This window comes from Nyctibius grandis, chromosome 3, assembly GCF_013368605.1.
Source record: "Nyctibius grandis isolate bNycGra1 chromosome 3, bNycGra1.pri, whole genome shotgun sequence".
NCBI lineage: Eukaryota > Metazoa > Chordata > Aves > Nyctibiiformes > Nyctibiidae > Nyctibius > Nyctibius grandis.
The window spans coordinates 102,849,394-102,876,754 of NC_090660.1; the positions used below are offsets into that span (position 1 = coordinate 102,849,394).

The window sequence follows — 27,361 nt, forward strand, 5'->3', positions numbered from 1 at the left end:
GACTCTGGATCTAGCTCACTGCTAGCCCCCCAAATTAATGCAGAAACTATATGTCATTAACAGCCATGGGAGAAAAAAGTTGGGATGAAGACCCTGACTTCCTTAAACCAATGGCACAAACTTTTCTAACCATTTACCACTGTCGACATTTCTCATAACCACCATTTGGTCTTACCATCACCATCTAAATGAAAATACCGTTAATGCTTAATTGAAAATATTATTAACATATAATCGAAAATACTGTTAACATCATTCCACAGACCACTTATGACAGCATGAGATCATGGCTTAGAAGGATTTAGTCAACACAAACTCCATAAAAATAGCTTAAAATAGAGTTAAAATAAAATATCAAGCTTAATACCCAGCTAGCAATTTTTGTGTGGTCTTAAAAATGCTCTTCTGCTTCTTTTTGTGCAAAATACCTACACATAAAACAAAGGATAAAAGCAGGCCACAAAGTGCCTATGAAGTTCAAATGCACAAACTAAACAGCCTGAATTTTCAAAATCTCAAATCTCTTCTCATTAGGTAATTCTAAGAATCATGAATACAGAAATGGTGCATTTGCAGTGAAAATATCTGTAAATTCACTAATCTCTGCTTTATAAGTATGTCTTTTATGGATTTTGGGGTGATTACCCTGAAAAGCAGCAGCACTGTTGTGCTTCCTTAACACTCAAAAATATTACAATTTCAAGGATAATTGTATTTCTCACCAATTACACCTATCTGCTTTTAAATTTTCAAGTAATTTGTGTAAAAAAAGACATCTAACAAGCACTTAGATCTAAAGGTATCTTGGAAATCATTTGTGCTCAGGGTTTCCAGTGTCCCAGGTTCACTGTTGTGCCTGAAATTTACAATGCTCGCTCAAAAAAAAACCAAACCAAAAACCCCCACCCCCACCTTGCTTTACACTTAACACTTCTTGTATTGTATAATCCAGATAAAGTCTGACTAGATCGTCTCTGTAGTTCCTTCTTAATCATGCTGAAGAATGAGGGAAATAGGTACTGCAAGAAGCTTAATTTTTTGAGGGAAATAAGGGCTTTTCATGGACACTACTTTTTGATATATTTGTTTATTCAGTGCATGTGACAAGTCCAGTGAATGAACAATCACAGTACTGTCAAACAGGAAAGCAGAAAGCAGTTTTCATGGCTGCAAAGAATAAGCTACAGATAACGAAAGGAAGATGGGAATACTGCCCACAGCACTGCTCCAAAGGAAAACAACCAACTGCACAGGCTCAGAACCTGCTGGTGAAAGTATAATTTGAAGTTTCTGCAGGAAATAATAATAATTTAAATAAAAAACCCGAGAATCCAATACTTAAGTCTTATATAAATCAGTATCTATCAAAGTTCACAGGCCAGATGACAAATCAAACATTCTGAAAGGTGTAGCTGGGACTGCTCTTATGTGGATGCACTTAAAATTCCCTCCTTCTTCTTGCCCCAAAACTCTCAGTGAAGGTATCAGTTATTCTTATATTCTGCCCAGGGGTCTAAGCACAGAACCTTCCCTAGACTGTTTCTGCTCACTGAAATGAGTAAGATGAGGCTGTGTATGATCAGAAGTATATAAAACACAAGACAGACCAGAAGCAGAACGTTAGCATGCAAGCATATCCCAATTGCTATCCCAGTTTGGTGAATTTTTGGTAAAAACTAAGCAAGTAGGAAGTCATGATAGTCAGTTCTAAAGAATGCTCGTAATAAACACAATAGTAAGGAATGGCTGTTTCATAACCTGGAGCACCCTCATGCAGGACAGCAATGCTTTAATAAATTGTTTAGCAAAAAAGGATTTACCTTAAAATAACTGAAATCAAATATGATATCCCCATACTTCTGTTGATCAGCCTTGTCCTTCAGCCTGAAAACACCAGGAATAAATTCGGAAAGTCTCAAAAGTTCTGCAATGATGGCATTTCCACAGGAGACAATCCGAAGAATTGCCTGACCACAGAGATTGTTTTCAGCTAGAAAATCAACCATTGTGGAGCTGGACGTGACAGAGCAGCAAAGTCCTGCAGTCAGATTCCGATCCTTAGTCTTTAGGTTATTTGAAGAAGGAAGTCTGATGAGAAAACTAGCTGCTCCATTAATAACCTGTAAAAACAAAACCACACACATTCAGAGTGGTTCATATTCATATTTTTGATAGCTTAATCTACATGGATTTTTAAGCATACACTCAAATCTATCAATTTATGAAATTTAAATTATCCACAGCTTCGTAAAATGAAAAAAATGCACCAAATTCATCTTTGGCACATACACTGTGTTTGACTCTGTCACCTGTGTGACCAGGCAAGGAAAGCAGGACCTTCTGTACCAGGAAAGTTGAAGAGAACTATCGAAGAATGAAGCAATCATATATACTGAAACAACTAAGATAACACAAGGAGATGGCAGCAAGCAAAGAAAAACACAGTACAAGATGTGTTTAAATGTACACCAAAGCGACTGTAATAACCTTTAGCGACAAGGAAAACTTTTATAGCAGATGGAGATGATACAGCTCCATTCCTCTATTTATTGCTGAAGGGTCAGCCTCCCTGCTGTGGTTGCATTTCCTGGTCACAGTTTTATTTATTGACACGTTTACTGCAAGATACGGAGAGCAGCACTGCTAAAAAGCAGCTTTTGTGTTTAGAAACATTTACGGGAAGTTATGAGTTGACTTTACTTTTCACCAATAACCTTCCAAACCACTGAGATAAATTCAAGGCGACAGTGCCTCCTCTGCCCCAGACAGAACCAGGACCCCGGCCTTCCCGTTCGGCGAGGCGCAGGGCACCGTTAACGCTGCCGCGAGCTCCTCCGCAGGGCCCGCGGCGGGCCCTACACCGCCCAGCAGCCGGGCCGGGCTTTAACGACACCCCATCCCTCACCGCCGGTCACCGGCCCCTTTGAACGGCCCCGCCTCCCTCCCCCTCACGGTCTGAACCCGCCTCGGAGCGGCGGCCCTCGCCCCGCTCCCGCCGCGCCTCCCCTCAGCCGGCGGCCTCCCCGCCGCTGCCACCCCGGCTCGGCGGCGCTCACCCTCTCCCGCCGCTGGTGCGGTGGGTGAGCGGCGGCGGCAGCAGCGAGGAGGGTGCTCCGCTCCGTCAGCGCCTGCGGGCAGGGACGGCGGCCGCCTGAGGGGAGCTGCGGCGGCAGGTGAGGCGCAGGCAGCGGCAGGGAGTGAAGGAAGGAAGGAGGGAGGCGGCGGCTGCCCTGCGTGCGGCGCGGCCGAGCCCTCCCATCACGTGACGGCGCCGTGCGGTGCAGTGGCGCCGGCTGATGAGGCGGTTCCGCCGCCCGCCTGACCCGCCTCCCCCGGCCCCCGCTAGCCCGCCTGCTCCCGCCGCCGAGAGGGCCGGTGCGGAGGCCACCTCCGGGCCAGGAGCCCCTTCAGGCCTCGGCGGCTGGGCCTAGGTGAGCAGCAGCCGCTGGTGAGGGTGGCTGCCTTTGCCACCCTTTTCCCCTCCTGCGGGGTGAGGGCAGCGCTGGGGAGTGCGCGGCCCCGCTCTCCCGGCCGAGGGAGCGGGGAGGGGATGTGGCGCCGTTGCCCTCCGCCCTCCGTGCGTGGCCGGGCCTGCTGCCCTGGCTTGTCATGGACGGGGGGAGGAGTGAGGCAGAGGGCCGGGAGAGCGGGGCTTCCAGCGTGGTGGGCTCTGCTCCCGGCCTTTGTGGCAGGGAAGTAGCGTCTCCCTGTGATGGTCACCGAGTGAATCCAGGGGGTAGAAACTAGTCCTGGTAGTCAGGGAGCACTTGTCACCTATAGATCTTGTGTTACAGAAGGAACTCTTTTTTTTTTTTTTTTTTTTTTCCTTTGCTTCATGGTTTGGGATGTTGAAGCATAGAGAAAACAGGTCATTTGCTCAAATCTTTAAAATAAGTGGCAGAAGAGAAACTGTAATTTGAGTGTGCTGCGTGGTAATCCTGTCTGGACCATTTGATCACTTATTGTTGAAAGAAAAAGAAAACTGCCTCAGTAGTCTCACTTGGTCTCCTTTTCAACTCTGATTTTGCTGGTTGTATTTTCCAGAAGTGAGGGGGGTGGGGGCTGCAAATTTGAAGTGCTTCATTGATGCACCCATTGATGACCTTCCTGGCAAAAAAGAGTGCATTAAAACCACTGCTGTGAAACCAATTTCAATGAGGAATGTGGCTTTTCCTCTGAAGGCAGAATGGACAGCTGCAAGCTGAAGTTGAAGTCACTTAGAAAATTCAAGAGTGAAATCTTTGCTTGGGATCATAAACAGTTTATAAGAAAACTAATCTTTTATTAAAAAAAAAAAAATAAATTGTCCAAAAGTACTTAAATTACTTTCCAAAAGACAAATTGAGATGAACCTACCAATGCAATGGAATGATTTAATAATGTAAACAGTAACTTCTGTCCCTATGCAGTTTGCTCAGTGCTTCCACAAATATCAAGAGAATGAAGAAGCCTTTTTAACTTTTCACTGTTGTTTTTTTTCAGATTTCTGCCTTTCACAGTGTGTATCTGTGAAATTTCCAAAAGAACAGCAGGCTTTCTCAGGGAGATTTACCAAGTTCAAGAAGGGAATTAAGTTCTCACTGTTAACTTTGATTCACTAAGTCAGCCCAGAAAGCAAGCCTCTATCATGATTTTTATGTGACTATTTAACAGTGTATATTTGTATCACAGAAGTTCTATACAGTCTTGCTAAGATGGCAAACAGGTGCTTTAAAAATAAATAATGTAACAGCTGGAAGCATTTGTAGTTAGGTCTTTAATAGCATCCTTTTCCTTTACTTTCAAGAAGTTCTGTAAGGAACTTTTTCCTTGTCTTCTATTGTCAGTTTGACAGCCTCTAAAGATAGCAATCGCTGTCTTTTGGCGGGGAGAACATGAGCTGACATAACTGGAGCTGTTGTTGAAGGTTGCTGCCTCCTCTGTGGCAAGATGCACCTTTAGAAAGGGATAGAGAGGAAGGCAATTTGTATGTAATTCAGAAGTTCAAGTTGTGGTGAACTTGAGCTGTTAAAATGTTCTTGGAAGCACATGACCTAAAAATGGTGTCATAAAAGATACAAGACGTCTTGAGTGGCCAAGCATATTTTTTAAATGGAAAAAAAAAGAAAAAGATATGAAAGAAAACATTAGGGTAGAAGAGAGCATGACAGCAGGTATTCAAGCCTCACAGTCTGCATGATATTAATGAGAAATGTGGCAATGTTGTTCAGGTTAGGGTGAGAGCAAGATTTAGTTCTGGAATCCAGGGAGAGTAGTAGAGAGAGATACAGCCTTAGGTATGTGAAGCTTGGGCAAAGCTTTGTCCGTCCTTATAGCCTGTGAAAAGCTACCTCATCCCTTTTTGTGTAGAATTGAGATAAAACTTCTGGTATATCTCAGATTTGGTTGTGGATTCTGTTCTCTTCCTCCCCCAATATGATTTCAGTATAGTCCTTGAACATACCAGTTATTCCTTACGTGGACTAATGCAGTATTTCCATCTATCCAAGACTTTTGTTTTTGTGAACAACTGTGTATCTAAAGCTGAGCAGAATTTTTCTTATCTCCTGCAACTTGAAGTACAAAATTATGCCCACCATGTTAATGTTTCTTATAACCTCTACATGTTGTCTGAGCAAGTTATGCAGAGCATGAAGAAGGAAGAGCAAAGTTGGAATTTTTGAGAAGAAACCAACTGATGTGAATAGGCACAGCATAAGCAAACCCCCTTGAAGGTTGTATTAGTGACAGGAGAAGCAGTTATCCCCGCAAGGCTGTAGGTTCTGAGTCTGTATTGGAAAGGAAGATGGTGGTAAACGAGATAACCATGATCCCTGTGCGACACTATTCCGTGCTAATGGAACATTGGTGCTAAAAGTTTGTAGCATCTGTGGGGGAAGCAGGCAGCATTTGTAAGGTGGGCTTTTCTTTAAAAATGGTGCTAGATGTTTTACAGTTAAGTACATTCTTAGAAGCATGGCCCTTTGTTAGATTATTTTTTCCAAGGGCCAGCTGTTGAAACAGGCTCGTAGCTGGTGAGGCTGAATTGGATGCGAGAAGTCCTCTTTCTTTCTAGCCTAGATGATAATATGTCTAGAAAACACAGACAAGTTTTTGGGCATGTAGGCTTCTTTGGATCTGAAATAGGGCAGCAATTTTCCAGTGAACATAATCATTGAGTTTGAACCTTGTTGTGGTTTAGCAATAGGAATGAGCAGACGAAAACTGCAAGTTGCTTTTTGTGCTGCAGTTTTGCTTAATATTGAATAGGAGGTGAATTGAAAACCTCTGGTGAATTGCAGTTCCACTGAAATTACTGACATCTTGGGAGCTAAGGTTTCATCCCTGCCCTCTGATGTTTCAGTGGTTCTGTTGACACTGCTTTATGGTTAGCTGTCTGTACTTCGTTTTTCTCTCCCAAATTCTTTGGGTGTAAACTGCATTCAAAATGTTGTATCTGTTATTTCTAGAGTAACCAGTTCAAGATGCCAGCCGGTGCAAGAATCTCATTCAACTCTGTGGATTCCTGTCTTTCATCTTTGAAAAACTGCCAGTCTTACATAAATACTGGAATGGATATCGCTACTCGCGTTGCCCTTGACCTTGTGGAAAGTTTCAGTAAGTATACTCTCTTGTATTGCATCCTGAATCTGACAGATGAGTCCTAGGCCTATGTGTTTTGACTTAGTTACTGTCAATATCTATGCTAGTTATAGGAACTGTAGCTCTTCTGGCTAGACCAGGGTGTTTTCATTCCAGTCACTTCATTGTTTTAAATGATAAATTCAGTGAAAATGTAAGTACCAGGCAAACACTGTCCCAGGTTTTGTAACACCCAAGACTAATTGCGTTCCTGTGGTTGTTACCCTACAGCTTTGTAAAAACTTTAACGTTGCTGAACGAGATGGAGAAGGCCTCTTAAGCGGGTGAATAAAATGGCTTTTCATTCTAATACTGCTTCTTTGTGTGTGTTTTATTTGATGTTTAGGGCAGGATATATTAAAATAATGATAATGATTTTGAGTACGAAGGTTGAGACACCTGTTAGGGGATGCAGTTTTTTAAAATGCTGTCACTTTCTCTGCTGAAAATCAGGCCCTTTTAGGGTGCTTCAATTCGGACATTTGCAAAGTGGGGTACCTTAAATCTGTAATCACTTCTAACAGTCTCATCATTGCTATTTCACAATAACAAAGCTACTTTTCAGAGACAAACATTAGGCATCCCATTTCTCTGTCTTCTTAGATCTGTGATAATGTTTTCACTAGGAAAAAATAAAAACTTAAAAGCTCCAAAACAGTAATAGTTTTAATTATGAGTGGAGAACAAGAATCCTCTGAAACAAAAGTTTTGCTGTTCATTATGAATCTTGCACTCAACTAAGCCAAGGTTTATGTATAATCAAGATGAATGCTTTTCTCTTTGTCTAGTGTGATGGTTCTCTCTCCTTTGACCTTTTTGTCTGTACTGCTGTCAGAGACAAGTGACATGCCATTTCTAGTGGGGCTGAGGAAGTGGAAACCTTGCCTGACCAGTCAACTGGGGATTCCCTCTGTGGTAAAACTGGTACAACCAGTTCTGTTTCCTCTTTGCTTTTGCAGTCACCATCTCTCCTACTTTGCCATAAGCAATACATGGAAATTCACTGCATGTACTGAATTCTTTCAGTCCCAAGCCCGCAGAACCATCCCCAGAAATTCGTTATTGGTACAAAAGTTAAAAGCTTTGATTAATTTCACCTTTCGGTAGAAGCCCCTGTTGCATTCCCATTTGGTGGAGTGAAAGGCAACTTAAGCTTCACTGTGCAGGTCTGCAGCTGGAAGTCTGTGCATTATACTCCTAGGAAATGTCATTATGTTCCTCACTTAGCTGCTTCTGACACATTAATCTTTAATGACAGCCTTGAAATTATTTTACCCATTTCATTCAGTAACTAAAAGGACCATATTTAGCATTCTATCCTGAGAGGAGATTACTCTTGATGAAATACCTACGGTCATTGTTACAGTTAAGTTATACCATGTGACTGGAAAACAGCTCCTAGACCGTAACAGTCATTTTATGTTAGCAGGGGCAACTGTCCTGTAGAATCATAGTTACAGAATTATCAAGCACAACCTTTTAACATAGTCCATCCCATTGCTCTACAGACCAGACTTGTAGTTTATACTTCTTTGGTCTGGTGTTGCGGTGTTAGCTTTTTACTTATAACAGTTGTCTTCTTCACTCCGCTTTTTCTTGCAGCTGTATGTCCATGTGTACATGGAAGAGGCAAGTGAGTAAAGCTCCTCACTTTTATAAGGTTTGGTTTTCGCTCCCCTGACTACTCCACTTGGACTTCAAGTTCTTGTGTTCCTTACACAATACCATCAGGAAAGATACAGGGTTTCTGTGGCATGACATACTTCTGGTAAACAAAAACTTTCTGTGTTTCAGAATTAGCATCATCTGATCTGCCACACTTGACAGTTCAGCTCTTACCCCCAACACATATGTGGCAATTTCTATTTCTAGAATTGTTAGTCATCTATCCTACTTTGCCTTCATGTTCTGAGGCAAAATACTACTTTAATTTTGGGCCTGCATTAGCTAATATGTTTCAGCATTCTTTTTCCTGCCCCATTTGCAATTTGTTTTAATTTCCTTTACAAAATCTAACGTCCAGCTTTTGACAGGTTTCATTGCCAGGCTGTGTAGAAGCAAAGAATTCCATTGAGACTGTTATTTTATTTTACAAGCACTATTTCTGTGAAGGTATTTTGTTCCTTTGGACTGTCATATTGGACAACGCTGTTTTTTGGGAATAGTACCAAAAATTTTCATAGCAAGTACATGAGAGAAGTTACATTCACATCAGAGAAATATAAATTAACAAATTTAAGTTTTCTTTGACACGTGTAAAGGGATTTTATGGTATGCCAATTTTGTGGGTGTTTCCCTGTTCAGTAAAAATCGCTTCCTGCATATTAGCACTGTAGGACTAGAAAAGGCTCTTTGTTTTCTGACACGTTTAGTGGAGAACAATACGAAGAACACTTCTAAAGGATGTAAAAAGAAAACAGTTTGGTGTTTCAGCACTTTTGTGTGCATGTAAATTATAAGTCATGAGATTGTTTAGGTGGAGTGAAAATCAAAGCTCACTAGGGGGCAGAAGAAGATCGGAAGTACGGAGTACTTGTATTTGAGTTACAGAAAGCATTGGAAAGAAACTGGCCTCTTTACCAGTCTGTTGATCTGGCCGTGATCCTTGGGTAGCCTAAAGTCCTCTCCAGTCAAACCATCCAGAGAACAAGGAACTCTTATACTGGTTATGGGAGCTATAAAATCCTCTCGGAATGATTTTGAATTTAAGCTTTGTAAACAGATGGTGGTAGTGTTATACTGAATAAACAGGGAATAAAACTACTTGTCTGATCGTGAAACCAGAGGGATGCCGATAGGAAAAGGTGCCAGGCTTGTGGGCAGGAATTGGCTCAGGATATTTCATGATTTATCATAACCTATAGTAACCTTTCTTCAGACATCTCAGATGCTTTGCAAACACTGGCTAAGCCTCTCAACTCTCTGGGAGGTAAATAGTGGCTACAGGGATTACTTACTTCACCACCACTGAAATGAAACTCTCTTGGGTGAATAAAGGTTGCTATATAGAAACATTGTACCTATCATAATCCAAAAGAGAAAAATAAAATTTCCTCCAACTGACTGAAACAACTGAGAAAACTTTATTAGAGAAAATAGGTAGAGGTTTTGAGTTGGACATCAGGGACATCAGATTAAATTGCTTACTCATGAATAAATATCACAATAGATCTTACACACCTTTATTTTGATATAATGTTTGAATGTTTCAGAAGTAAAGCAAACACTAGGTTTTCATTTCAACAGTAATTTTGTATGGAGAATGCCTCCTGTGGAATTAAGACTATCCTTTCCGCCTTGTAATTCCTTTTAGGAAGCTGCCGTCTACCTCCTGACTCACTTCAGTCCTGCTTAAATGGAATTTATCTGTTTCTGGGTAAAGGTGGCATGGCTGCAAGCCAGTTCATGTCCTGATGCTACCATTGATTACTGTGCCTACTGTTCATTACTGTGCTGCTGTAGTTAAATTTACTCTGTCTTAAGAGCCCTATGTACATTTGTTCATTATATTCTGAAAAATGAACACTTTTGCTCTTCATAGTTAACTTACGTAAGACCATTACTTTCTGGCAATAACAACAGAGTCTTTTAGCGTGGATACAGTTTCCAGGTTTGGGGTTCTTTGCTTTTTTTTCTCCAACGCATTAATTGTGCTCAGAACTTCCTATTAACTTGGTATTTTCCTCTATAGCTTTTGACTTTCTGTTCTGGAAAGATAAAGTAATCTCACTGGACACAGCTATTCTAAGGAGTATAAACAACTGTTAGAGAAATTGACAGGAGAGGAACGGTTCAATTAAATAATTAAGCATTCTAGCTCTGCAATAAATAGTGGTCAGAGAAATCTAGAAAAGTGAGGGAATCAGTTTCACGAATATAAACTGCAATTCAGATGACTTTGAAGATCTAAAGATTTATAGCCTCTCATCACATGGTCACACATTTTGAAATGTAGGACAGAATGTACCAATTAATCTAATTTTCCATGACCTTGAATGAGTTAGTTTTACTACTTTCTGCAAAATAATAATAAAACGAATGCTTTCCTATTTCATATGAATAATGGAAAGATGTAATACCCAGTATTTCTAAGCAGATTCACATTCATCTCTACTTATGCATATAGCTCTCTTGACATGTGTTTGCAGTCCACAATAGTAAATTTAAAGTTACTTTTGTCCATTTAAGCTTTATTTAATGCTGTCAGATGTTTTGGGAATTCTAATGAGTGATAATATGGAAGTATGGATTTTTTACTTGGAATTGTAAATAATAACAGACCTCACATGAAGAAGTCAAAAGGAGATGACTGTGAGGCCTCCTATGATATAAACACTCAGAATCTGTTCCCAGCTTTGTACTTTCTTTTATGCCTTCTAGCATCTTGTTCACTGCTGCTGCACTCTGGAGATAAATCTTAAGTTAGCTCTGACCACAGTGATTCCCAAGCCTCTTTCCTCTAAGGAATCCACTGTTCACAGTGTGCCGTAAGGATGAGATACTTACACTACAGTAAGGTTCATCATTGCCAGAATTGCACTTAACCAAGTCTTGATTTTATCAGTCATTCTATTGCTTAGCCCACTAATACAGAATCACAGAATCACAGAATCAGCCGGGTTGGAAGAGACCTCAGGGATCATCGAGTCCAACCGTTGCCCTGACACCACCCTGTCAACTAGACCATGGCACTAAGTGCCATGTCCAGTCTTTTCTTAAACACATCCAGAGATGGTGACTCCACCACCTCCGTCGGCAGCCCATTCCAATGTCTAATAACCCTTTCTGAAAAGAAATTCTTCCTGATGTCCAACCTGAACCTCCCCTGGCGAAGCTTGAGGCTGTGTCCTCTTGTCCTATCGCTAGTTGCCCGGGAGAAGAGGCCAACTCCCACTTCACTACAACCTCCCTTCAGGTAGTTGTAGACTGCAATAAGGTCACCTCTGAGCCTCCTCTTCTCCAGGCTAAACAACCCCAGCTCCCTCAGCCGTTCCTCGTAGGTCAGACCCTCCAGACCCTTCACCAGCTTGGTCGCCCTACTCTGGACTCGCTCCAACACCTCATGGTTGGCAATGTCTCTCAATTGTAATGCTGCTATATTGAACTTTAAGCCTCCTATTGACACCTCTGCACACTGAGGAACAGCTGTTTGCACTGCTCGTTTAACTTGTCTTAGTTGCTGAACTGTCTTTACTTAAACTACTTAAGGTATTTCTATAGAGTTAGAAGGCACTGCTGGACATCCATGTGAAGTACTTGAAGGATAAGTCATTCTCTGTTTCTGGAATGAGTGTAACCTGCTATATGTGTTGACTGATGTGCTGATAATGATACGAATACGCTGGCCCAGTGTAGGTCTGCCGTATCCAAGACAGGCATCCAGTCCCAGCTCTGCTCAAAGTTATCCGATGTGAATTCTGCCAACTTGCTGAGGATGGCAGTTTTACCTAACTCCTCAGGAGACAGCAGCAGAACTTTCTCAAGACTGTGAAGTACAGAGAGCTGTAGATACTGGAATGAAGAAAACTAACTTGCGATCATCTCCAGGCTTCCAGCCCAGCAGCTTGCTCTTTAGAAGGGCCGTTGCTTTTGTCCCTGGGCTGGAGCCAAAGCTGTGTGGGACTGGGAAGAATGTCCAGTACAAATGGGAAATAATTGGGAGGGCTGGAGAGTATGCTAACTACAGACAAGATGATAAGAATTTCTTAGCATAAAACTTCTGAAAGCAAGTAATGTTTCAAAGCATTAACAGATAGGATTTTGTCTGATTAGCTGAACAGGTTTTCAAGTAGACAGCAAGACGCTTCCTTGATGTCTGGGACCTTCTTCCAACCACACATCACATTCTCACTGTAAAGTGTAGAGGCCCTGGAGTGTAGAATAGCTGGGTGGGAAGCAGTTATTGCACCTGAACTCTAATCTTATTTGGGGAAAAAAATGAGCTGCTTTGCTTTTTCTTAAAAAACTTGCCCTAAAATGTCAAGGTCAGCTGCTACCCGTGGCTGCTTGTCATCTGTATTACATAGCAGTGACTTCCCATAGCAAAATCAGGGTCTGCTAGCAAGTTCCTCCTCTCTTTCTCCACGCTGTGAAGGATTTTTCTGCTCACCAGTACGTACAGGGCAGGCCCATGGGTCTTACAGAGTGTTAGTGATAGATTCTTTGGCATGTGCCCCAGAGTAAGTTAGCCCTTTACAGCTCTGGCTTTTCCTGCTTGTCTGCTCATTTCCTATTGCATAACCTGCGCTCTCTGCCAGCGGAGCTTACCTCCGTTCTGGCTGCTTATCCCATTTGTCTGCTCCCCTTGCCCCAGAGCTGTCTCTGCGCTTTTCTTCGTGTGTGCTGCACCGCATCTCGCATGTGCAATGTCTTCCCTTTACTGACTGCTTTCTCTTCTCCAGATTGCTTGGGATCCACTTGTGTCATGATACCTGTTAAATACTAACCAAACAGTGGTTGGTAATGTAGGATCTTTTTTCAGTGTGGATTTAGGTTTGTGAGATTACCCACAGCACTTTGATTTCTCTCACTGCTCTCTTAAAATGGTGTTAAACAGGAATCACTCTAAATGTTGCTGACCCATGTTGATATAGGAAGGAACGTAGAGAATATAGACATGGCAGTCAGCCTAGTTTTATGAAATTATTGGCAGCCTTTTCATAGATGGTTCATGATGTTCTATGGAATATCCACTGTTCTTACATGCAGTGGCTTTCTAAACACATTGCAGCCAACCTATAATGAATGGTCAGACTTGAAGATCATAAGTTCATCATCATTGAGAGCAGGGGACCTTTCCATGGAAGTCTCTCTGTCATTGACCTAAAACTTCTCCTACTTGGAATGGTGCAAACTCCAGTATAAGGATGGACTCTGTAGATGTGTTTGAATATAAAATGGTTTGGTTAATTTGTTTCCTTTGTTCATTTTTTGGTGTTTTTTTGTTTTTTTTTTTTAGTTTATTTGTGATTGAAAATTCAAATGCAGGATTCCTGCCGTACCATGACATAACATGACTCTTAACACTGGCAAAGTTATTGTACATGAAATGACCATGATGTGATTGTTTTGGGATCCCAAAATGAACCTGCTGACACCTGTGCTTCTAAAATTCTCATACTCTGTTAGTTTCCATGGTGTCAGAGATCATTGTGCTTCATGAAAATAATCAAACATAAGATACTTGTCCTGAGAACCGGCTACAGTATATAGACTAGAATGACACTTTGCAACCTGCTTGAGTAAGAGGCAGCATGAAGGACCGCTGACTGAGGAAATGAGCAGGACTAAACTTTGGCTTGCTATCCTGTTCTTGTCCAGGGAAGATAAGCTGTGTCAAGACGTTTTCTTGTACATCCTGCCTTGCCTTCACATATGAATTGTGGTTTTGTTAAGTCGCTCTCCACCTCATAGTGGCCTCATAGTGGACAAAGCTGTGGCCTGTGTTGTAGGGACCCTGCAAGAGGAATCAGACCTTGTTTTTCCCTTGTGAGCCCATATATCTGTGAAGGTGTTCATGGGAAGCAAATAGCAAACAGTCTTATATGCAGTGTAGGGATAGCATTAGAATTGAGCAATCATAGAATCATAGAATCGTTTTGGTTGGAAAAGACCTTTAAGATCATCAAGTCCAACTGTTAACCCAGCACTGCCAAGTCCACCACTAAACCATGTCCCTAAGTGCCACATCTACACGTCTTTTAAATCCATTACTTCTTTATAGACATGAGGGAACAGCCTTACCTGTATTTGAAATCCCCAAGAGTGTGCCTCGGTCTCTCAGAATTCACTTTGTCTTTAGGTTAGTGTAAATTGCAAGTAAGGGTTGCAGGATTTTTTTTTTCTTTTTTTCTTGTTGGAGAATGTAAGTGTAGCATGTCAAAGTCCACCCAGGAGATAAATGGCTTTTCACTGACGCTTGCTATACAAAAATGGGTTCTAGCTATGAGAGAAGGTACTGTAGAAAACAAAGAGAGACCAGTGATCCATGAAGTTCAGTAACCCTTCTGTGTTAGCCTCTACCAGATGCTTCCTGTGAAGCTGCACGAATTCCCTCGCAACACCAAGCTGTTCACAGAGGAAGTTTCTTTCTGACCCCAGGCATTTATCTGCCAGAAGCTGTTTGTTAACTGGTCTGCTTTGTTGCTACACCAGTGTCTGTGGTACTAATTGGTGGCATGCACAAACTCAGTGTAGGCACCAAAATTACATCTTTCTTCTTGTGAAGGTTCTTTTCCTGTTGTTTAAAGTAAACTTGTATTTTGGGGTATGTGAGATAAAATGTTTCAGATTTCCTTTCTCAAAAATACTAATGTTGATTTCCTTCAAATCCCTTGCTTAAGATTCATCTTTTAGAAAAGATGTTCTTTTTTAACCTTAACTTATGCTTGTCCTCTACTATGTTGTGTTTCTTGGATTGTTTTATAGGTACTTAACCTTTCAACTAACAGTGGGGAAGATATGTATGTTTTCTTGAAGTAGGCAGGTAAATGGTGTCACACTTTAAGTATTTCTTGTTCAAGCAGTTTTATTTTTTTAAACAAAAAGGACTGGTTAGGTTCTTGTGAAATGCTTCTCTGAAGATAAAAAAATTACATTTTGTGCATTATGCTCTTTAATACCAAAACTTTGAGAAGAGACGGTTCGATTAGTTTTTTGTCCTACCTTTGTGCTTCAGTAATTACAGTGTAAAAATTACTTACAGGATTTATAGCCAGCACTGATGAACCCATTGCTGGAATACACTGGTTGGTTCTGAAGGCGGCTGTTCAAAGAAGGTGTTTGAAAAATGACAATTTGGAAATGTGCCTTGTTTCAAAATCTGGAAAAATATGACTTGCAATGAAAGATTTGTGCTCTTTTATATTTATCCAAAAACCACCCTGACCATAGTCTGTAATCTTACAACATGGGAAGAAACAAATATGTGGGGTTGTTATTATTTCCTAGCTGGAACTTTGACTGTAAAAAAGAACACAGTGCAGAGAGGGGAAAGCAGCTATGTTAAGCAGCATGCTTTTGTTCTGCTCTTTTTTTCGGTTTGGGTACTCAGTAAGCTGAGTGCCTCCATGTATCTGTTCCTCCACTTTAGCAGTTCTGAAGGAAAGAGGAACCCCGTAGGTGGCAGCAAAGGCTGTGCTGCATCTCATGCCATTATTCCTTCACCTGCGGTGGTCAGCTGCTGTGGCACCACTGTAACTCACTTCTAGAATGGGGTTAGAGGTGTTGGTGCCATATCACCGTACTCTTGCATTTAATAACACTAAAATCTAATTGAAGGATTAATAGTGGAGAAAGAGAATTAGTATTATCAGATCATAGATTTTTAAGGCTGTTCGGGACCAGCATGATCTACTGCTTTGTCTTCCTGCATAATACAGATCATTGCATTTCGTGCAATTATTCTTGCATGAAGCTGGTATGTTGTGGTTGAACTAGAGAGTATCATTCAGAGTGAAATCCAGTCTTGATTTAAAGGTACCTTGCTGAATAACTGTCTTTAGTGCATTCTCATGGAAATGTACTGACAGCTTGCACCTGAACAGAAGGTCGTACTCTGGACAGTCTCGGTTTTTGTCAGAACTCTTGTGAGTGCTCAGATGAAAACTGCACAAATTTTATTTCTCAGGTTTCGGTAGGTGGTATTCACATAGTGTCTGATTTCAAATACATACATACATATGTATGTCCTAGATTTATACTTTTTTCTTATGTATTTTCCTAAGGAAGTGGGTAATTTTCTCCCCCAAAGGTCATTATGAGTTAGGGAGGTTTGCAGTCACCTGGTGGGTTACCTCATGTACCCAGAGTCACTATAAATTTCTGTGTGTCCTAGACCTCATAAATTCTCAGCAGTCTTCAAAATAGATCATAAGTGGGATTTAAATGCTGTGCAGACCTTTGTGCAGACCCTCTGCACACTAGTGATGTTAACCTTGAGAGAATGAGTGAGCTTACAGCTGTAAGTTATAGGCTTGAAATTGCTGGGTGAGGTTCTTTGGCCTCTACTATGCATGAGATCAGAATAGATGATCCTAATGGTCTGTTCCAGCTTCAAAATACTATGAAGTGCTGCAGAGGTCTTGTGTGGGCTCTTTAGCGCAAAGATAAATCAACCTCTTTGTACAAAAGCCAGAGAGGAGTATTTTATCTGAATAATTTACTGTATGAAAATATTCTCTATAGTATATCAATCTGTCATTTTCTTATCATCGTATTTCTGCCACGGAAATGTGGCAATACGAAAAAACCGCTAACTCCTGTTTAAATGTAGAGGCATACAGTATATATAGAAAGTAGTGTGGGCTTTGAAGAACCCACTCTGAAGGCTTTAATTTTTATCAATTTGAGTAGATCAGTATTTAGCTTTCAGTGATCTAATTGTGTGCCTAAATAACTAGGGAGGGAGAAGGAACCCACAAAAGTAGAAAAAAATCTGGGGTTGGCAGCATTCAGAAAGATTAAGAATATAAAGCAATTGTATTTCTTTTCTTGATTCTTTCCATTAGGAAAAGATTTATCTGGGTTAAAAGTAAGCATTGTGCTGACATGTTCTCAACGTTTGGTCAAAACATGAAAGAAGCCCTTATGTAGACATGATCATTCTGAAACCTTCATCCTTGATCCCCTACCAATAGACATGGGACACTCATCTCTTTTTTTTTTTCCTTTTTCCTTTCTTTTCCTTTCTCTTCTTTGTTCTTCTCTTCAAGAATTCAAGAACTAGCAACTGTTTGTTTACCTTTTTTTGGTACTCAAATAACTTTTTTTGTCAGTGCATGTAGAACTAATTATGAGAGTTTTATAAAATACTTTCAGGTAAAAATAACTAAAAAAGAAAACTTAAAAATGTACTCTGAAATCTAGGTTTTATAACATGTTGCCATTTACACCAATATTATATAGCACACTGATGCTCTAGTGAAAAATGAAGATTATAATATGTAGTGATTAAATTCCAAGAATTTAAATGGGAATGTTTGCTATATCAGTCAGAATCACATGTAAGACTTGTGTGTTCCTTACTACGATTGCTGACACTGAGACCTATGAAAAATTTCATCTTTTGGAGAACAGGCAGAGGCTGATTTTCCAAATTGTAGATTTGGAATATTTTTTATTATAATTTTCATAGATTTTTTTGCTTCCCTTCTCATTTTCTTTCCCATTTTCTCTCAAGAAGAACACAGAACTCATATACTCATAGGTTGGATGAGGCTTTGAGCAACCTGGTCTAGTGGAAAGGTGTCCCTGCCTGTGGCATGGGGGTTGGAACTAGATGATCTTTAAGGTCCCTTCCAACCCAAACCATTCTGTGATTCTATGATTCTATTAGCATTATATGAAAGAGATAAAACAACTGAGATGCTTCAAGTCTGATTTTTCTGAGGCCTTGAGGATAGGAACAACCGTGCTTTCAAACGGGCATTGCCACTGTGTGGCCTTGGCCAAGTCATTGAGGTTCACTAGGCATCAGTTTCCCTTCTATAAAAAGAGTTATCATCAGGAGTGTTTTGAGAGGATATATGAACATCTGAATATCTCAGACTCCTGTGTAGGTACTCACTTCTGTTGTTGCTTACGTCTTCTGTGCTTGTGGAAATTATCTTGCAAGAGTCTAGAAATAATTTGAGTTGTCTGTAATGGCAGTAGGTGATTGGAAAAGGTAGAAGAAAGGTACTAGGAAAAATATGTGTGCAGGGGAAATGAAAGGCAGCAGAAAACAACAGCCTAGCAAAGATGTCATCTTTACCTTTTGTGAATTAACAAATAGGAAGTACCACATTTCCAAGAACCATTACAGGTGATATGGTTTGAACTACTGAAATATACACAGGACATCAAGTGAAGATTTGCACTTAGATGGAATTTATGAGTGGATCCTTCAGCCATGTCTACAGGAGGATAGTCTGACGTTTATTAGTGGGTCAATAAATAATACTATGTGAGGAGAGAAAACTTTACACTGATTCAAAAAATGTGCTACTGAAACTGCTTACGGAAAGAAAATTTATCAGTGAAACCCACAGTCCAGCGAAAAGTCAATTAAAGTGACAAGAGAATCCATCCCATCTCTGAATAAACAGTTCAGCTCTATTTGTCAGAGAACCTTGTATTTTCTTTCTTCATTAGCTTTGTTTCAGTTTTCAGGCACTGAATCTTACATTTCTGTCTGATAATCGAAGAGCCCAATATGTTCAGAAGTCTTCAGGATGGTCATGGTAGATAATGAGCAAGTCACCTTCAGCATCTCTTACTTAAACTTCGCAAGTTGAGCTGCTTTAGCCACTCTTGTTGTAAGTCACACTTTCCAGGCATTGAGTAATTTGCGTTGCTCTTTCTTTGAAATACTGAAAGAGCTTATTGAAGGAAAATGCAATTAGCAGGATTTAGTCTCATGCTTGTTGGTCTAGAAGGGGCCTTTGCCCAAATTATATACTATGTTCCATATAAAGATAGGGATGCATCTGCAAAATTGTCAGCATACAATCAGCCCCTTTTAAAAAAAGAGAAAAAAATCACAACAATCCCTGTACCCCTCTTTAGATGTTGAACAAGGGTCTGGCATTCATCATGAGCATCACACAGCACAACCTTCTGTGTGGGGCATACAGTAATAGCCAGGAAACCTGCCATCACTCCCGTTGCTGTCCCAGCCACCCTTTCAGGCATTGTTTGCATTAGGTTAGTTCCCAAACGGTGCACTACATAGCAGTTACCATTAACAACTGGTGAGTTTATGTGTTGTTTGTTGTTGTTGTTTCAGTTTGGTTTATTTGTGTGTTAATAGACCTTTATGCCAATAAAAGAAAATCAACAGCCATGACTCTGTTTAGAGCTGCTATTATATAAAAGGATGGGAGAAAGTAGGAGGTGACCCCCAAAGATTGTGATCACCAGGAAGATAATCACTTGCTAATAGAGAAAGAATCAAAAAGCAGGCTAGCAAGTGCTCGGGGAAAAAAAGAGCAGGAATGGGGGAACTAGTTGAGGAGGAAGAGAAGAGCAAGTGGTAAAGAAACGTGTAATGAAGGAGGGGGAAGAAGAAAGCCCCAGCAAAAGGATTAAGCAGGGCAGTACACCGATTGTGCTCTAGATGACGAAAGATATTTAAATGCCTTCCTAATGATGTTTCCCATGTAAGCAACTTCTTTAGTTTCCACAAAGGTGTTAGCTTTTGCAAATGGGAAGAGCAGACTGGCATATAAATTGAAGGAGGACTGGTTTATGTGGCTGAAAATGAGAAGAGAGATGTGATCTTTCTGATTAGTCTCACACTGGAGTTGTTCAGGATACATGCGTGTGAACCTCCTTACTTTTTTGACATTATCAACAAATGCTTCAGAGTGCTCTGAAATATGAAAGTGCTGTAGCACTCAGTAGAAGGTGACAATCTCAAACTGCTCCATAAATTACGTATAATGAACTTTCTTATTAAAAAAGACTTAACAAAAAGAGCCAGCTGGCTTAAGGAGAAGGTGGCAGATGAAAAGAGCACAATTCAAAGAAGTGTTCACACATTAAGGAAGTATTTTAACAGGCTTTCCCCAGACTGTAAGTGGGAATGGAATTATACATAGCATGTAAATGTCAAGTGACAATAATATCTTCTGAGTTAAATCAACCTTGCAAACTCTTTCCTATTTTTCTTAAGCAGATGAATAAAGTTTAACTTGTGATTTCCTTACTAATCATCTTAGTAAGCAGTGGGTGAGTAGACTTTTTACTGTATGGGTAGATTAATGTGACATTTTCACAAGACTTTTTTTTTTTTAAAGTTTATTACTTGTGGGTGTGGATCTAATTCACAGCTGTTTTTCGAGTGAATAAGGTCTGCCATCACTCATTCAAATTCTGTATTTCTTCAGTATTTTTAGATGAATCTTTTATCCATGCTTTGTTGGAGGTGTGTAGTCTGTCCTGATGTCTCAAGGTAATGTCAAGGTAATCAAGACCTCTCTTCCACTGAACATAGTTACTTTAGTGCACAGATTTGGCCCAGTCACTTTTATAGAAAACCAGATTTTAAATTGAACAAAATTCAAAAGTATGTCAGTATAAAGGGGAGAAAATTCTCTCAAGTAGTATGTTTCAGCTACACAAATCTGAAGCATAGTCATATGGTTCTGGATTTAATTTATTTTAATAACACAGTGTCTGACAGCCATGTGATAGTTTACCAGTTCTGTTTAAGCACTGAACAGAGGGAGCCTTTTACTTCTTCCTCTCTAGTTACAGAACAGTTCCACACTTGGTTTCAATTTATATTCCTATTTTTTCAAAACTGCACCTCTAAATGCCATGAGGCCCCCACAAAGCTACTTCTTTCCTACTATGGACAAAGATAATAGGGTTATCTAAAAAACATACTGAGAGACCATCATCATCTGTGGTGTACTGTAAGCCATCAAACAAATTCCTGTTTCCTCTCAAAATCTTAAATATTTGTGCATATATGAGAGATACAGGCAATACAGAATTGCATTGCCCTTTTTTGCACAGAGCTGTGCATTTTCCACATGATAACAAAGTAGCAGCTCTTCATAGTAGGAGAAATTTTTGTATGAAGTTTGTGGGAAAAGAAATTCCAGCAATGGAAAGATTAAGCTCTGTCACTTACCAGTATGCAAGCAACAGAATGAATGCCACATACCAGAAATTCATGCCAAAAAGGGGAGATCTGCCAATTCACAGAAGAGATTTTATGCAAAGGAGGCCTGCTAGGGGCAGAATGAATTGCTGCTTTTCATTATGCTTGCTGTTTGTGTCCAGTCTTTGCCTTTGCCTTGTCTGTGTAAGAGGATTAGGTTGTGGGTAGGTTTTTTGCGTTGGGTGGTGGGGTTTTTTTGGTCATATTGAAGAATTGTGGGCTCTGAAAGCCCTAGTTTTAGTATTGCTGCATGTTTAGCACTTCAAGTACCATATCAATATGTGATTTGTGCTGAAAAGGGTGTTTTGTGTTTGTTTGGTTTGTGTTTCCATCACTTGACCTTTGCTTGCATGAGACACTGGTTTTCTAGACTCCTTTAGTTTAACCGTGGTTGTGTTCTGTCTGTTAGCTCTCTTCAACAGAAACTAGAAAATAACCAAGTAGATATGGAGGTACCTGCATTTTCAACAAACAATTAACTTTGGAGATGATACTCATATCTATTTCTACTAACCTTCCTGTTTCTGATAATCTAACAGATCAGTGTTTCTGATTTAAAAATGCCAAACTTTCTATTGTTAGCTGTACATTATGAATCTGATTTATCTTTTGTTTATTCCTTTATGTATGTGGACTGGTGTCAGCTCTGTTGTAAGACACATGACTGCTTTGCCCATAGTGGTGTGGAACATGGAGCTGCCTGCCAGCCAGATTTGTCTGAAAAGCTGACTACAAAACTGGATTGTTTGTCCACCCTGAGCTGCAGCTGCAGCATGGCTAGTCTCCTGGCTAGTTAGCTGAAGTCCAGCCTTGCTCTGTCTGGGGCTACCCATTAGTTTCTCTGGATTCTGAAGTCAATAGTGCCAAGGGTTGTAGAAGCAGAAATGTAAAAACTTAGAATGGGAGACTATGTGGGTTCAGAGAAAAAAAAATGTTACGTTTGGAAGTATCTAATAAAAATATTTGACATTTAAAAACCAGACATATTTTGGCATTTTTCCTCCCCCAGCTGTTTCATCTTAGGTCAATAATGTTAAAATTTCAGTGCTAGAGGTGCATCCATTTGTCTCTGCATGAAGCTGTTGCTGTCAGTTATGGAAGCTTAGTTTGGATTCTGTGTTCTTTTTGTGTGGGACTATAACTATGACGAGTGAACTGAGCCGTAGTGAGTTGGTGCTGGATTGTCTTGGTCTTACCTTCCTGCCTCTAGACTGAAACCGCACTCAGTCACTCTGCGAGGGGACGCTCCTGTGCTCCCGTCCTGCGTCATGGCCCTGTTTTCTGGCCAGGCCATTGAGGATGCACCATGTGACTCCTTTTTCTTATGGTGCCAAATGCAGCATGTCTAGCTTGTGCAATTAGATTTTGAATCGGATATATCTGCACGAGACTCACATATTATGGTAGCTTGAGCCCAGACCCATGACAGTTGCATTTAGTGAAACATTGTATCTGATTAAATAAGCTCTGATGAGGGCTTGTTAGCTTGGTCTCTGAGCTAGGCTGCCTCCAATCCCGGCCTGAGAAGTAATGCTGCTGAGAATTTTTAAGGTCTTGGGTGAAAAGGGTTTATTTTCCTATCTTTACTGATTTTTTTAACTGAAATGTCTTTCCAACCCATTTCCTGTTTCCCCCAAACGGAGGAAATTCTAAGTAACTAGATGATCTTTAAGGTCCTTTCCAACCCAAACCATTCTACGATTCTATGATTCTATGAACTACTGCATTTAGTTTAATGAAGGTACACTTTGAATGAGCTTCTCTGAGATGGAAATATAACAGTTTCATTAACACAAGCAAAGTTTTTTGTGAAAAACCTAATGGTATTGTTTACTGCTGGATAATAACAATCATGCCTTTTATTAGAAACAGACTTGCACTTCACACTGAAATATTTATTTTCCACCTGTCAATGCAATTTAAGATAAGAGAAGAATTGGTTATTGACAACAGAAAGCATTAACACTGTTGACTTGTAAACAAAAAAGGGGTGGATTATCTGTGTAGAGTTCATCATGTGCAAGTAGCAATATTGTGTAATAAAGAAGAAATTGTACTTCGTAAAAAAATAATTCTAACAAGTTGGAAATGAACTTATTGGAATCGCAAAAAAAACATTAAAAAATGATTTTGCTGGTAGTGGTTTCCAGTGGAAATCATAGATAAAGCAGCCTGTGAACCTTTTATGGAAATTGTAAATGCGCATTAAAAGTCTTGAAATAAAATACTTCATTTGAAATAGCAGTTTTAGAAAGTGTTCTGAGGGATCAAAGAGTAGCAATTGTAACACCTTAACAAATATTTCCCTGTTCCTTGTGAGGGAAAATATTTCAAGAAAATGGCAGTGTTTAAGGCCAGATTGGATGAGGCTTTGAGCAAGCTGGTTTAGTGGAAGGTCTCCTGCCTTGTGGCAGGGGGGTTGGAACTAGATGATCTTTAAGGTCCCTTCCAACACAAACCATTCTGTGATTCTATGATCTGTGAAAATTTTGGCCAGATTCTAATCTTACCATATCAAGTTCTGAGAGGAGAAAGTGGGTAGGACAGCAGTAGACTCCTTACTTTTAAATATTCCCAGCCCTCCCATCTCTCGTTCTGAGGAAGGCAAGGTCAGCAGCAGCTCGGGGCTCTGAACCACGCTCTATTGTGTGGTGCAGACATGCCCACGCCTCCACAGGCAAGAAGCTTATTACTCATAGGAAAATCCTTTCCCATTAAAATTATTATTGAATGTTGTTTTCAGCCTTAATTTCATCATATGTTGAAATCCACAAAGAAGAGACAGATATATATATATATATTTAGGAAAACAGAGGCGTTTTTATTATTTATTTTATGAGAGATTGGACGGATTTCTGTGTGAAGATAACATATGCCTTGTACTTGCTTAGAAGATACAGGTGTGGTTCCTTTACCTTTTTCTTGGCAAAGAAGTTGGCTTAGGTAGTTATTTCCCCCCAGCTCCACCCTGCTACAGTTTACCACCCCTTCAATTGTGCTGGTACAACTGTTTGTATATCTGCACTTCAGATTCAATTACTGGAATACCATGGGTTTGGGTTTTTTGTTTTGGTTTGGTTTTGGAGGACAGAAAGCTATTTTTAGCTTGGATTGTTTCATTAATCCAATTTATAGTATAACCCTATGAAAGTCATATTATCCTAGCTGAGGGTCAGCAGAGGAGGAACACAGAGGAACAGCAAGGATGAGTGCCTGGGGAAATGAGCTGTGAAACTCCCTTTGTTGCCAAAGAAAAGGTATATGAACCTCAGCCTCGGTGTTTTCTTGCTGCTTGTCTGTCAATGTAACTTGTGTTTCTGTTCTTGGGCCTGTGGCTGTAGATAGTGTTAGGGAATGCTGATTTACTCCTTGGTTGAACAGAGCACAGTAGTTGTGGATGGATATCACCATAATGCCAGGAAACTGATACAGAATTATGACAGAGGAGAGCTTGAGTTTCTTCTCAAAACTTCTGCATCTTGTAAATACTTCATCCTCCTTTCAGTGCTCCTGCTTATTAGTTACACTGTCTTTGTTAACTTTAAATTGGTCTTTCTGCAAAATTAAGTAGGTATTAATTGGTAAAATAAAGATTAACCTTACCGTGACCTTGGAATTTAGTAAGGAGAAAAGAGGTGTTGGTCAGGTGCTGGTCTCTGTTGTCTGAAGGGAGGGAAGTAGCCTGGGAATTGTATGGGCCTTAATATTTAGTCAAGCAAGCATCCATTTTTATTTGGGGAAGTGTGTACATACCACCTATCTTCATGTCCTCGTGCTGTATGTGTGGAACGAAACATAGAGGTCACAGTAACGAAAAATATGTAGATATGATATAAAGACTTTTTTCTTTTCCTATTCCATAGCAAACTCTGTTCACATGTGTGAGAGATTGGTTGATGTCTTTTTATTATTATTTGTGTGCCTCAGCCTAAATTAAACCATCTCTATTTATGTAGTATAATATTATACTTTGGATTTTATACAGGAAAGCACGTCAGCACATGGTGGAGTGCTTTGCTAAATCAAACTCTCTGTGAGAACCCTGTTTATTTCATTAGGTTTTACCGCAGTGTCAATAGGTGTTCGGAGGTATTGACCACCTTTACCTTGCAGTCTGTTTGGATACTGTGGCAGAAATATCTGGTAACATAGATCTTTGTTACTGCTCTCAAGTCTAAACTGGGATCATTATGACTTTTTAGCTTCTCCCTGGTCGTCTTGAAGAAAAAAAAAAGTACTGTAAGGAAGTTGCTTTCAAAAGCACTGCTGGCCTAGTTCTGCTGGCAATGGAGTTCAAGGGAGTTTCATGTTGAGCAAAAGTTTCATGATTACTTTATTGTAGAATAATATAGTAAGTTATTTTCAAAAGTGGTTAGTAATACTGGGTGCTTCAGCTTCTCTGTGCCCACTCTGAGGTGACTCTGTTTTCAGAATGTGTGCAACACCCACTCGCTGGAAATGCTGGCCTCTTGAGATGTTTCAAACTGGGCATTCGGCAATTGGGATGTTTCAGAGTGGGCATTCAGACCCTGCATGGTCTGTTTCTGTTGAAATTCTGACTCTCTTGACAATGTAATGTACTTGGGTTTCATTTCCACGGGATTGGCAGGAGCCTCCCATGTCACTGAATCTTTTCTCTTCCCATTTCAGACTGTCACAGCCTACAAGGAAATGGCTTGTCACACAAGATGCATTTTTTTTTTTGTCAGGAGTAGTCTGTAATCTAACAGACACTCTTGGCTCATCTTACTAATATCTTAAGCAGGGAGAAACAGATAATCGAAAATTTTTTTTCAGTTACTGGCTGAATAAAACAAATGTTTAAATCCAGACTGAAAAGCACTGCCCGTTGCTTTCCAGAATAAAACCTCGGAAGACTTTACTGAGGTACAACAAAACGTTTGACCTGAATCCAAGTATTGTAGTTTGATTTGCAGTTTCTTAACAGAAGCTGAATAGAATATAAGATGAAACTTTAGAAATCATTCACAAGCAATAGTTCTGGTGCAACTGTGGGCATGGTCAACTAACGATGCTCTTCTGTGCTGGTTTTTCCTTTAAAAGTCCTAGTCATCCTGTCTCCCACACTCCTTTCATTTTTATTCCTTCTATTCAATATTTTTTCTTTGATAGGATATAGGAAACTCAGATTCAACTTCCTTCTTTGCTTGAGAGGACTTGAACTTGAACACACCTTCAACCATCTTCCAGAAGAATGGTTTAGAGACGAAGTTGTTGGATATTGGGGAATAGCATAGAATCACAGAATGGTTGAGGGTCAAAGGGACCTCTGGAAGTCATCTTGTCGAACCCCCCTGCTCAAGCAGGGACACCTAGAGTAGGTTTCTCTTGCTCTCATTGATGTCATTTCATTTTGTAAGACATACGTACTTTTCACTGGAGTGCTGGTATCTAGGTGAAGGTATTGGTCTGTAAAATCACTCATGCACACCCGGTCTCTAACTCCATGTATATGAAAGCTTTCTATGCAGACAGAATGGCTTCATCAGGGGACAGTGAGGGAAATCCATCTCGAAATACTCTACAGCCCAGTTAAGGCATTTCCTGAGAAGTTTCTTTAGGACCAGCTTTAGCAGTAAGTAGCTTCTGACTGTTATGTGGAGGGAAATTTTGCAATTACTGCCCTCAGTTCCCATTTACTCCACCAATTGCCGTTCCCTATATGGTTGCTGGCTCTAATCAGCAATAATTTTTCTTCTGTTATGAATTGCAGTGGTTAGTTCCCTATCCAAAGGGCTCTGTGGAGATTTTTGGGCATTCCACTTTCAACCATTTATCTGGTTTTAATGTGAAGACACCTGCATTCAGGAGATCAGATTGGTTTTCTCCTGTGTTTTACTGTTCCTTTGTATTGCTTCTAATATTTTTAGTTTAGAACTTTCTGTACTAGCATTATGCTCTTTTTTCAGCCTAATAGATAAAATACGTTACAGGTCAGGAAGATGAGATTTTGAAAGAAGTTTTCGTTTGGTGAGGGTTTTCTGAGGAGCTGTCCATGTATCTGCAGGAGAAAAAGTGAAGATGCACCCTCAGTGCTGCAGCAGCAATCAATCTCCTGTTTAAGTTCCT

The 27,361-nt window shown here is 40.3% G+C and overlaps 2 protein-coding genes across 5 annotated transcripts in view; one reads left to right on the forward strand and one right to left on the reverse strand.

The window, feature by feature from the left end:
* Positions 1 to 3,326, reverse strand: part of WASHC5 (WASH complex subunit 5) — a 30,269-nt gene extending 26,943 nt beyond the window's left edge. Inside the window, 2 exon segments of the mRNA XM_068396682.1 lie at positions 1,821 to 2,120; positions 3,057 to 3,326. Of these exon segments, the coding sequence (XP_068252783.1) occupies positions 1,821 to 2,006 (186 nt within the window). The 5' untranslated portion in view covers positions 2,007 to 2,120; positions 3,057 to 3,326.
* NSMCE2 (NSE2 (MMS21) homolog, SMC5-SMC6 complex SUMO ligase) overlaps positions 3,003 to 27,361 on the forward strand; it is a 132,699-nt gene continuing 108,340 nt past the window's right edge. The window contains exons 1-2 of one of the 4 annotated variants that reach the window (XM_068396679.1): positions 3,003 to 3,173; positions 6,450 to 6,597. In XM_068396679.1, coding sequence (XP_068252780.1) covers positions 6,465 to 6,597 — 133 coding nt within the window. In that variant the 5' untranslated portion in view covers positions 3,003 to 3,173; positions 6,450 to 6,464. Of the gene's footprint in view, positions 3,174 to 3,246; positions 3,432 to 6,449; positions 6,598 to 7,409; positions 7,546 to 27,361 lie in introns of those variants that run through there. The other 3 variants (XM_068396678.1, XM_068396680.1, XM_068396681.1) reach the window with 3 other exon arrangements.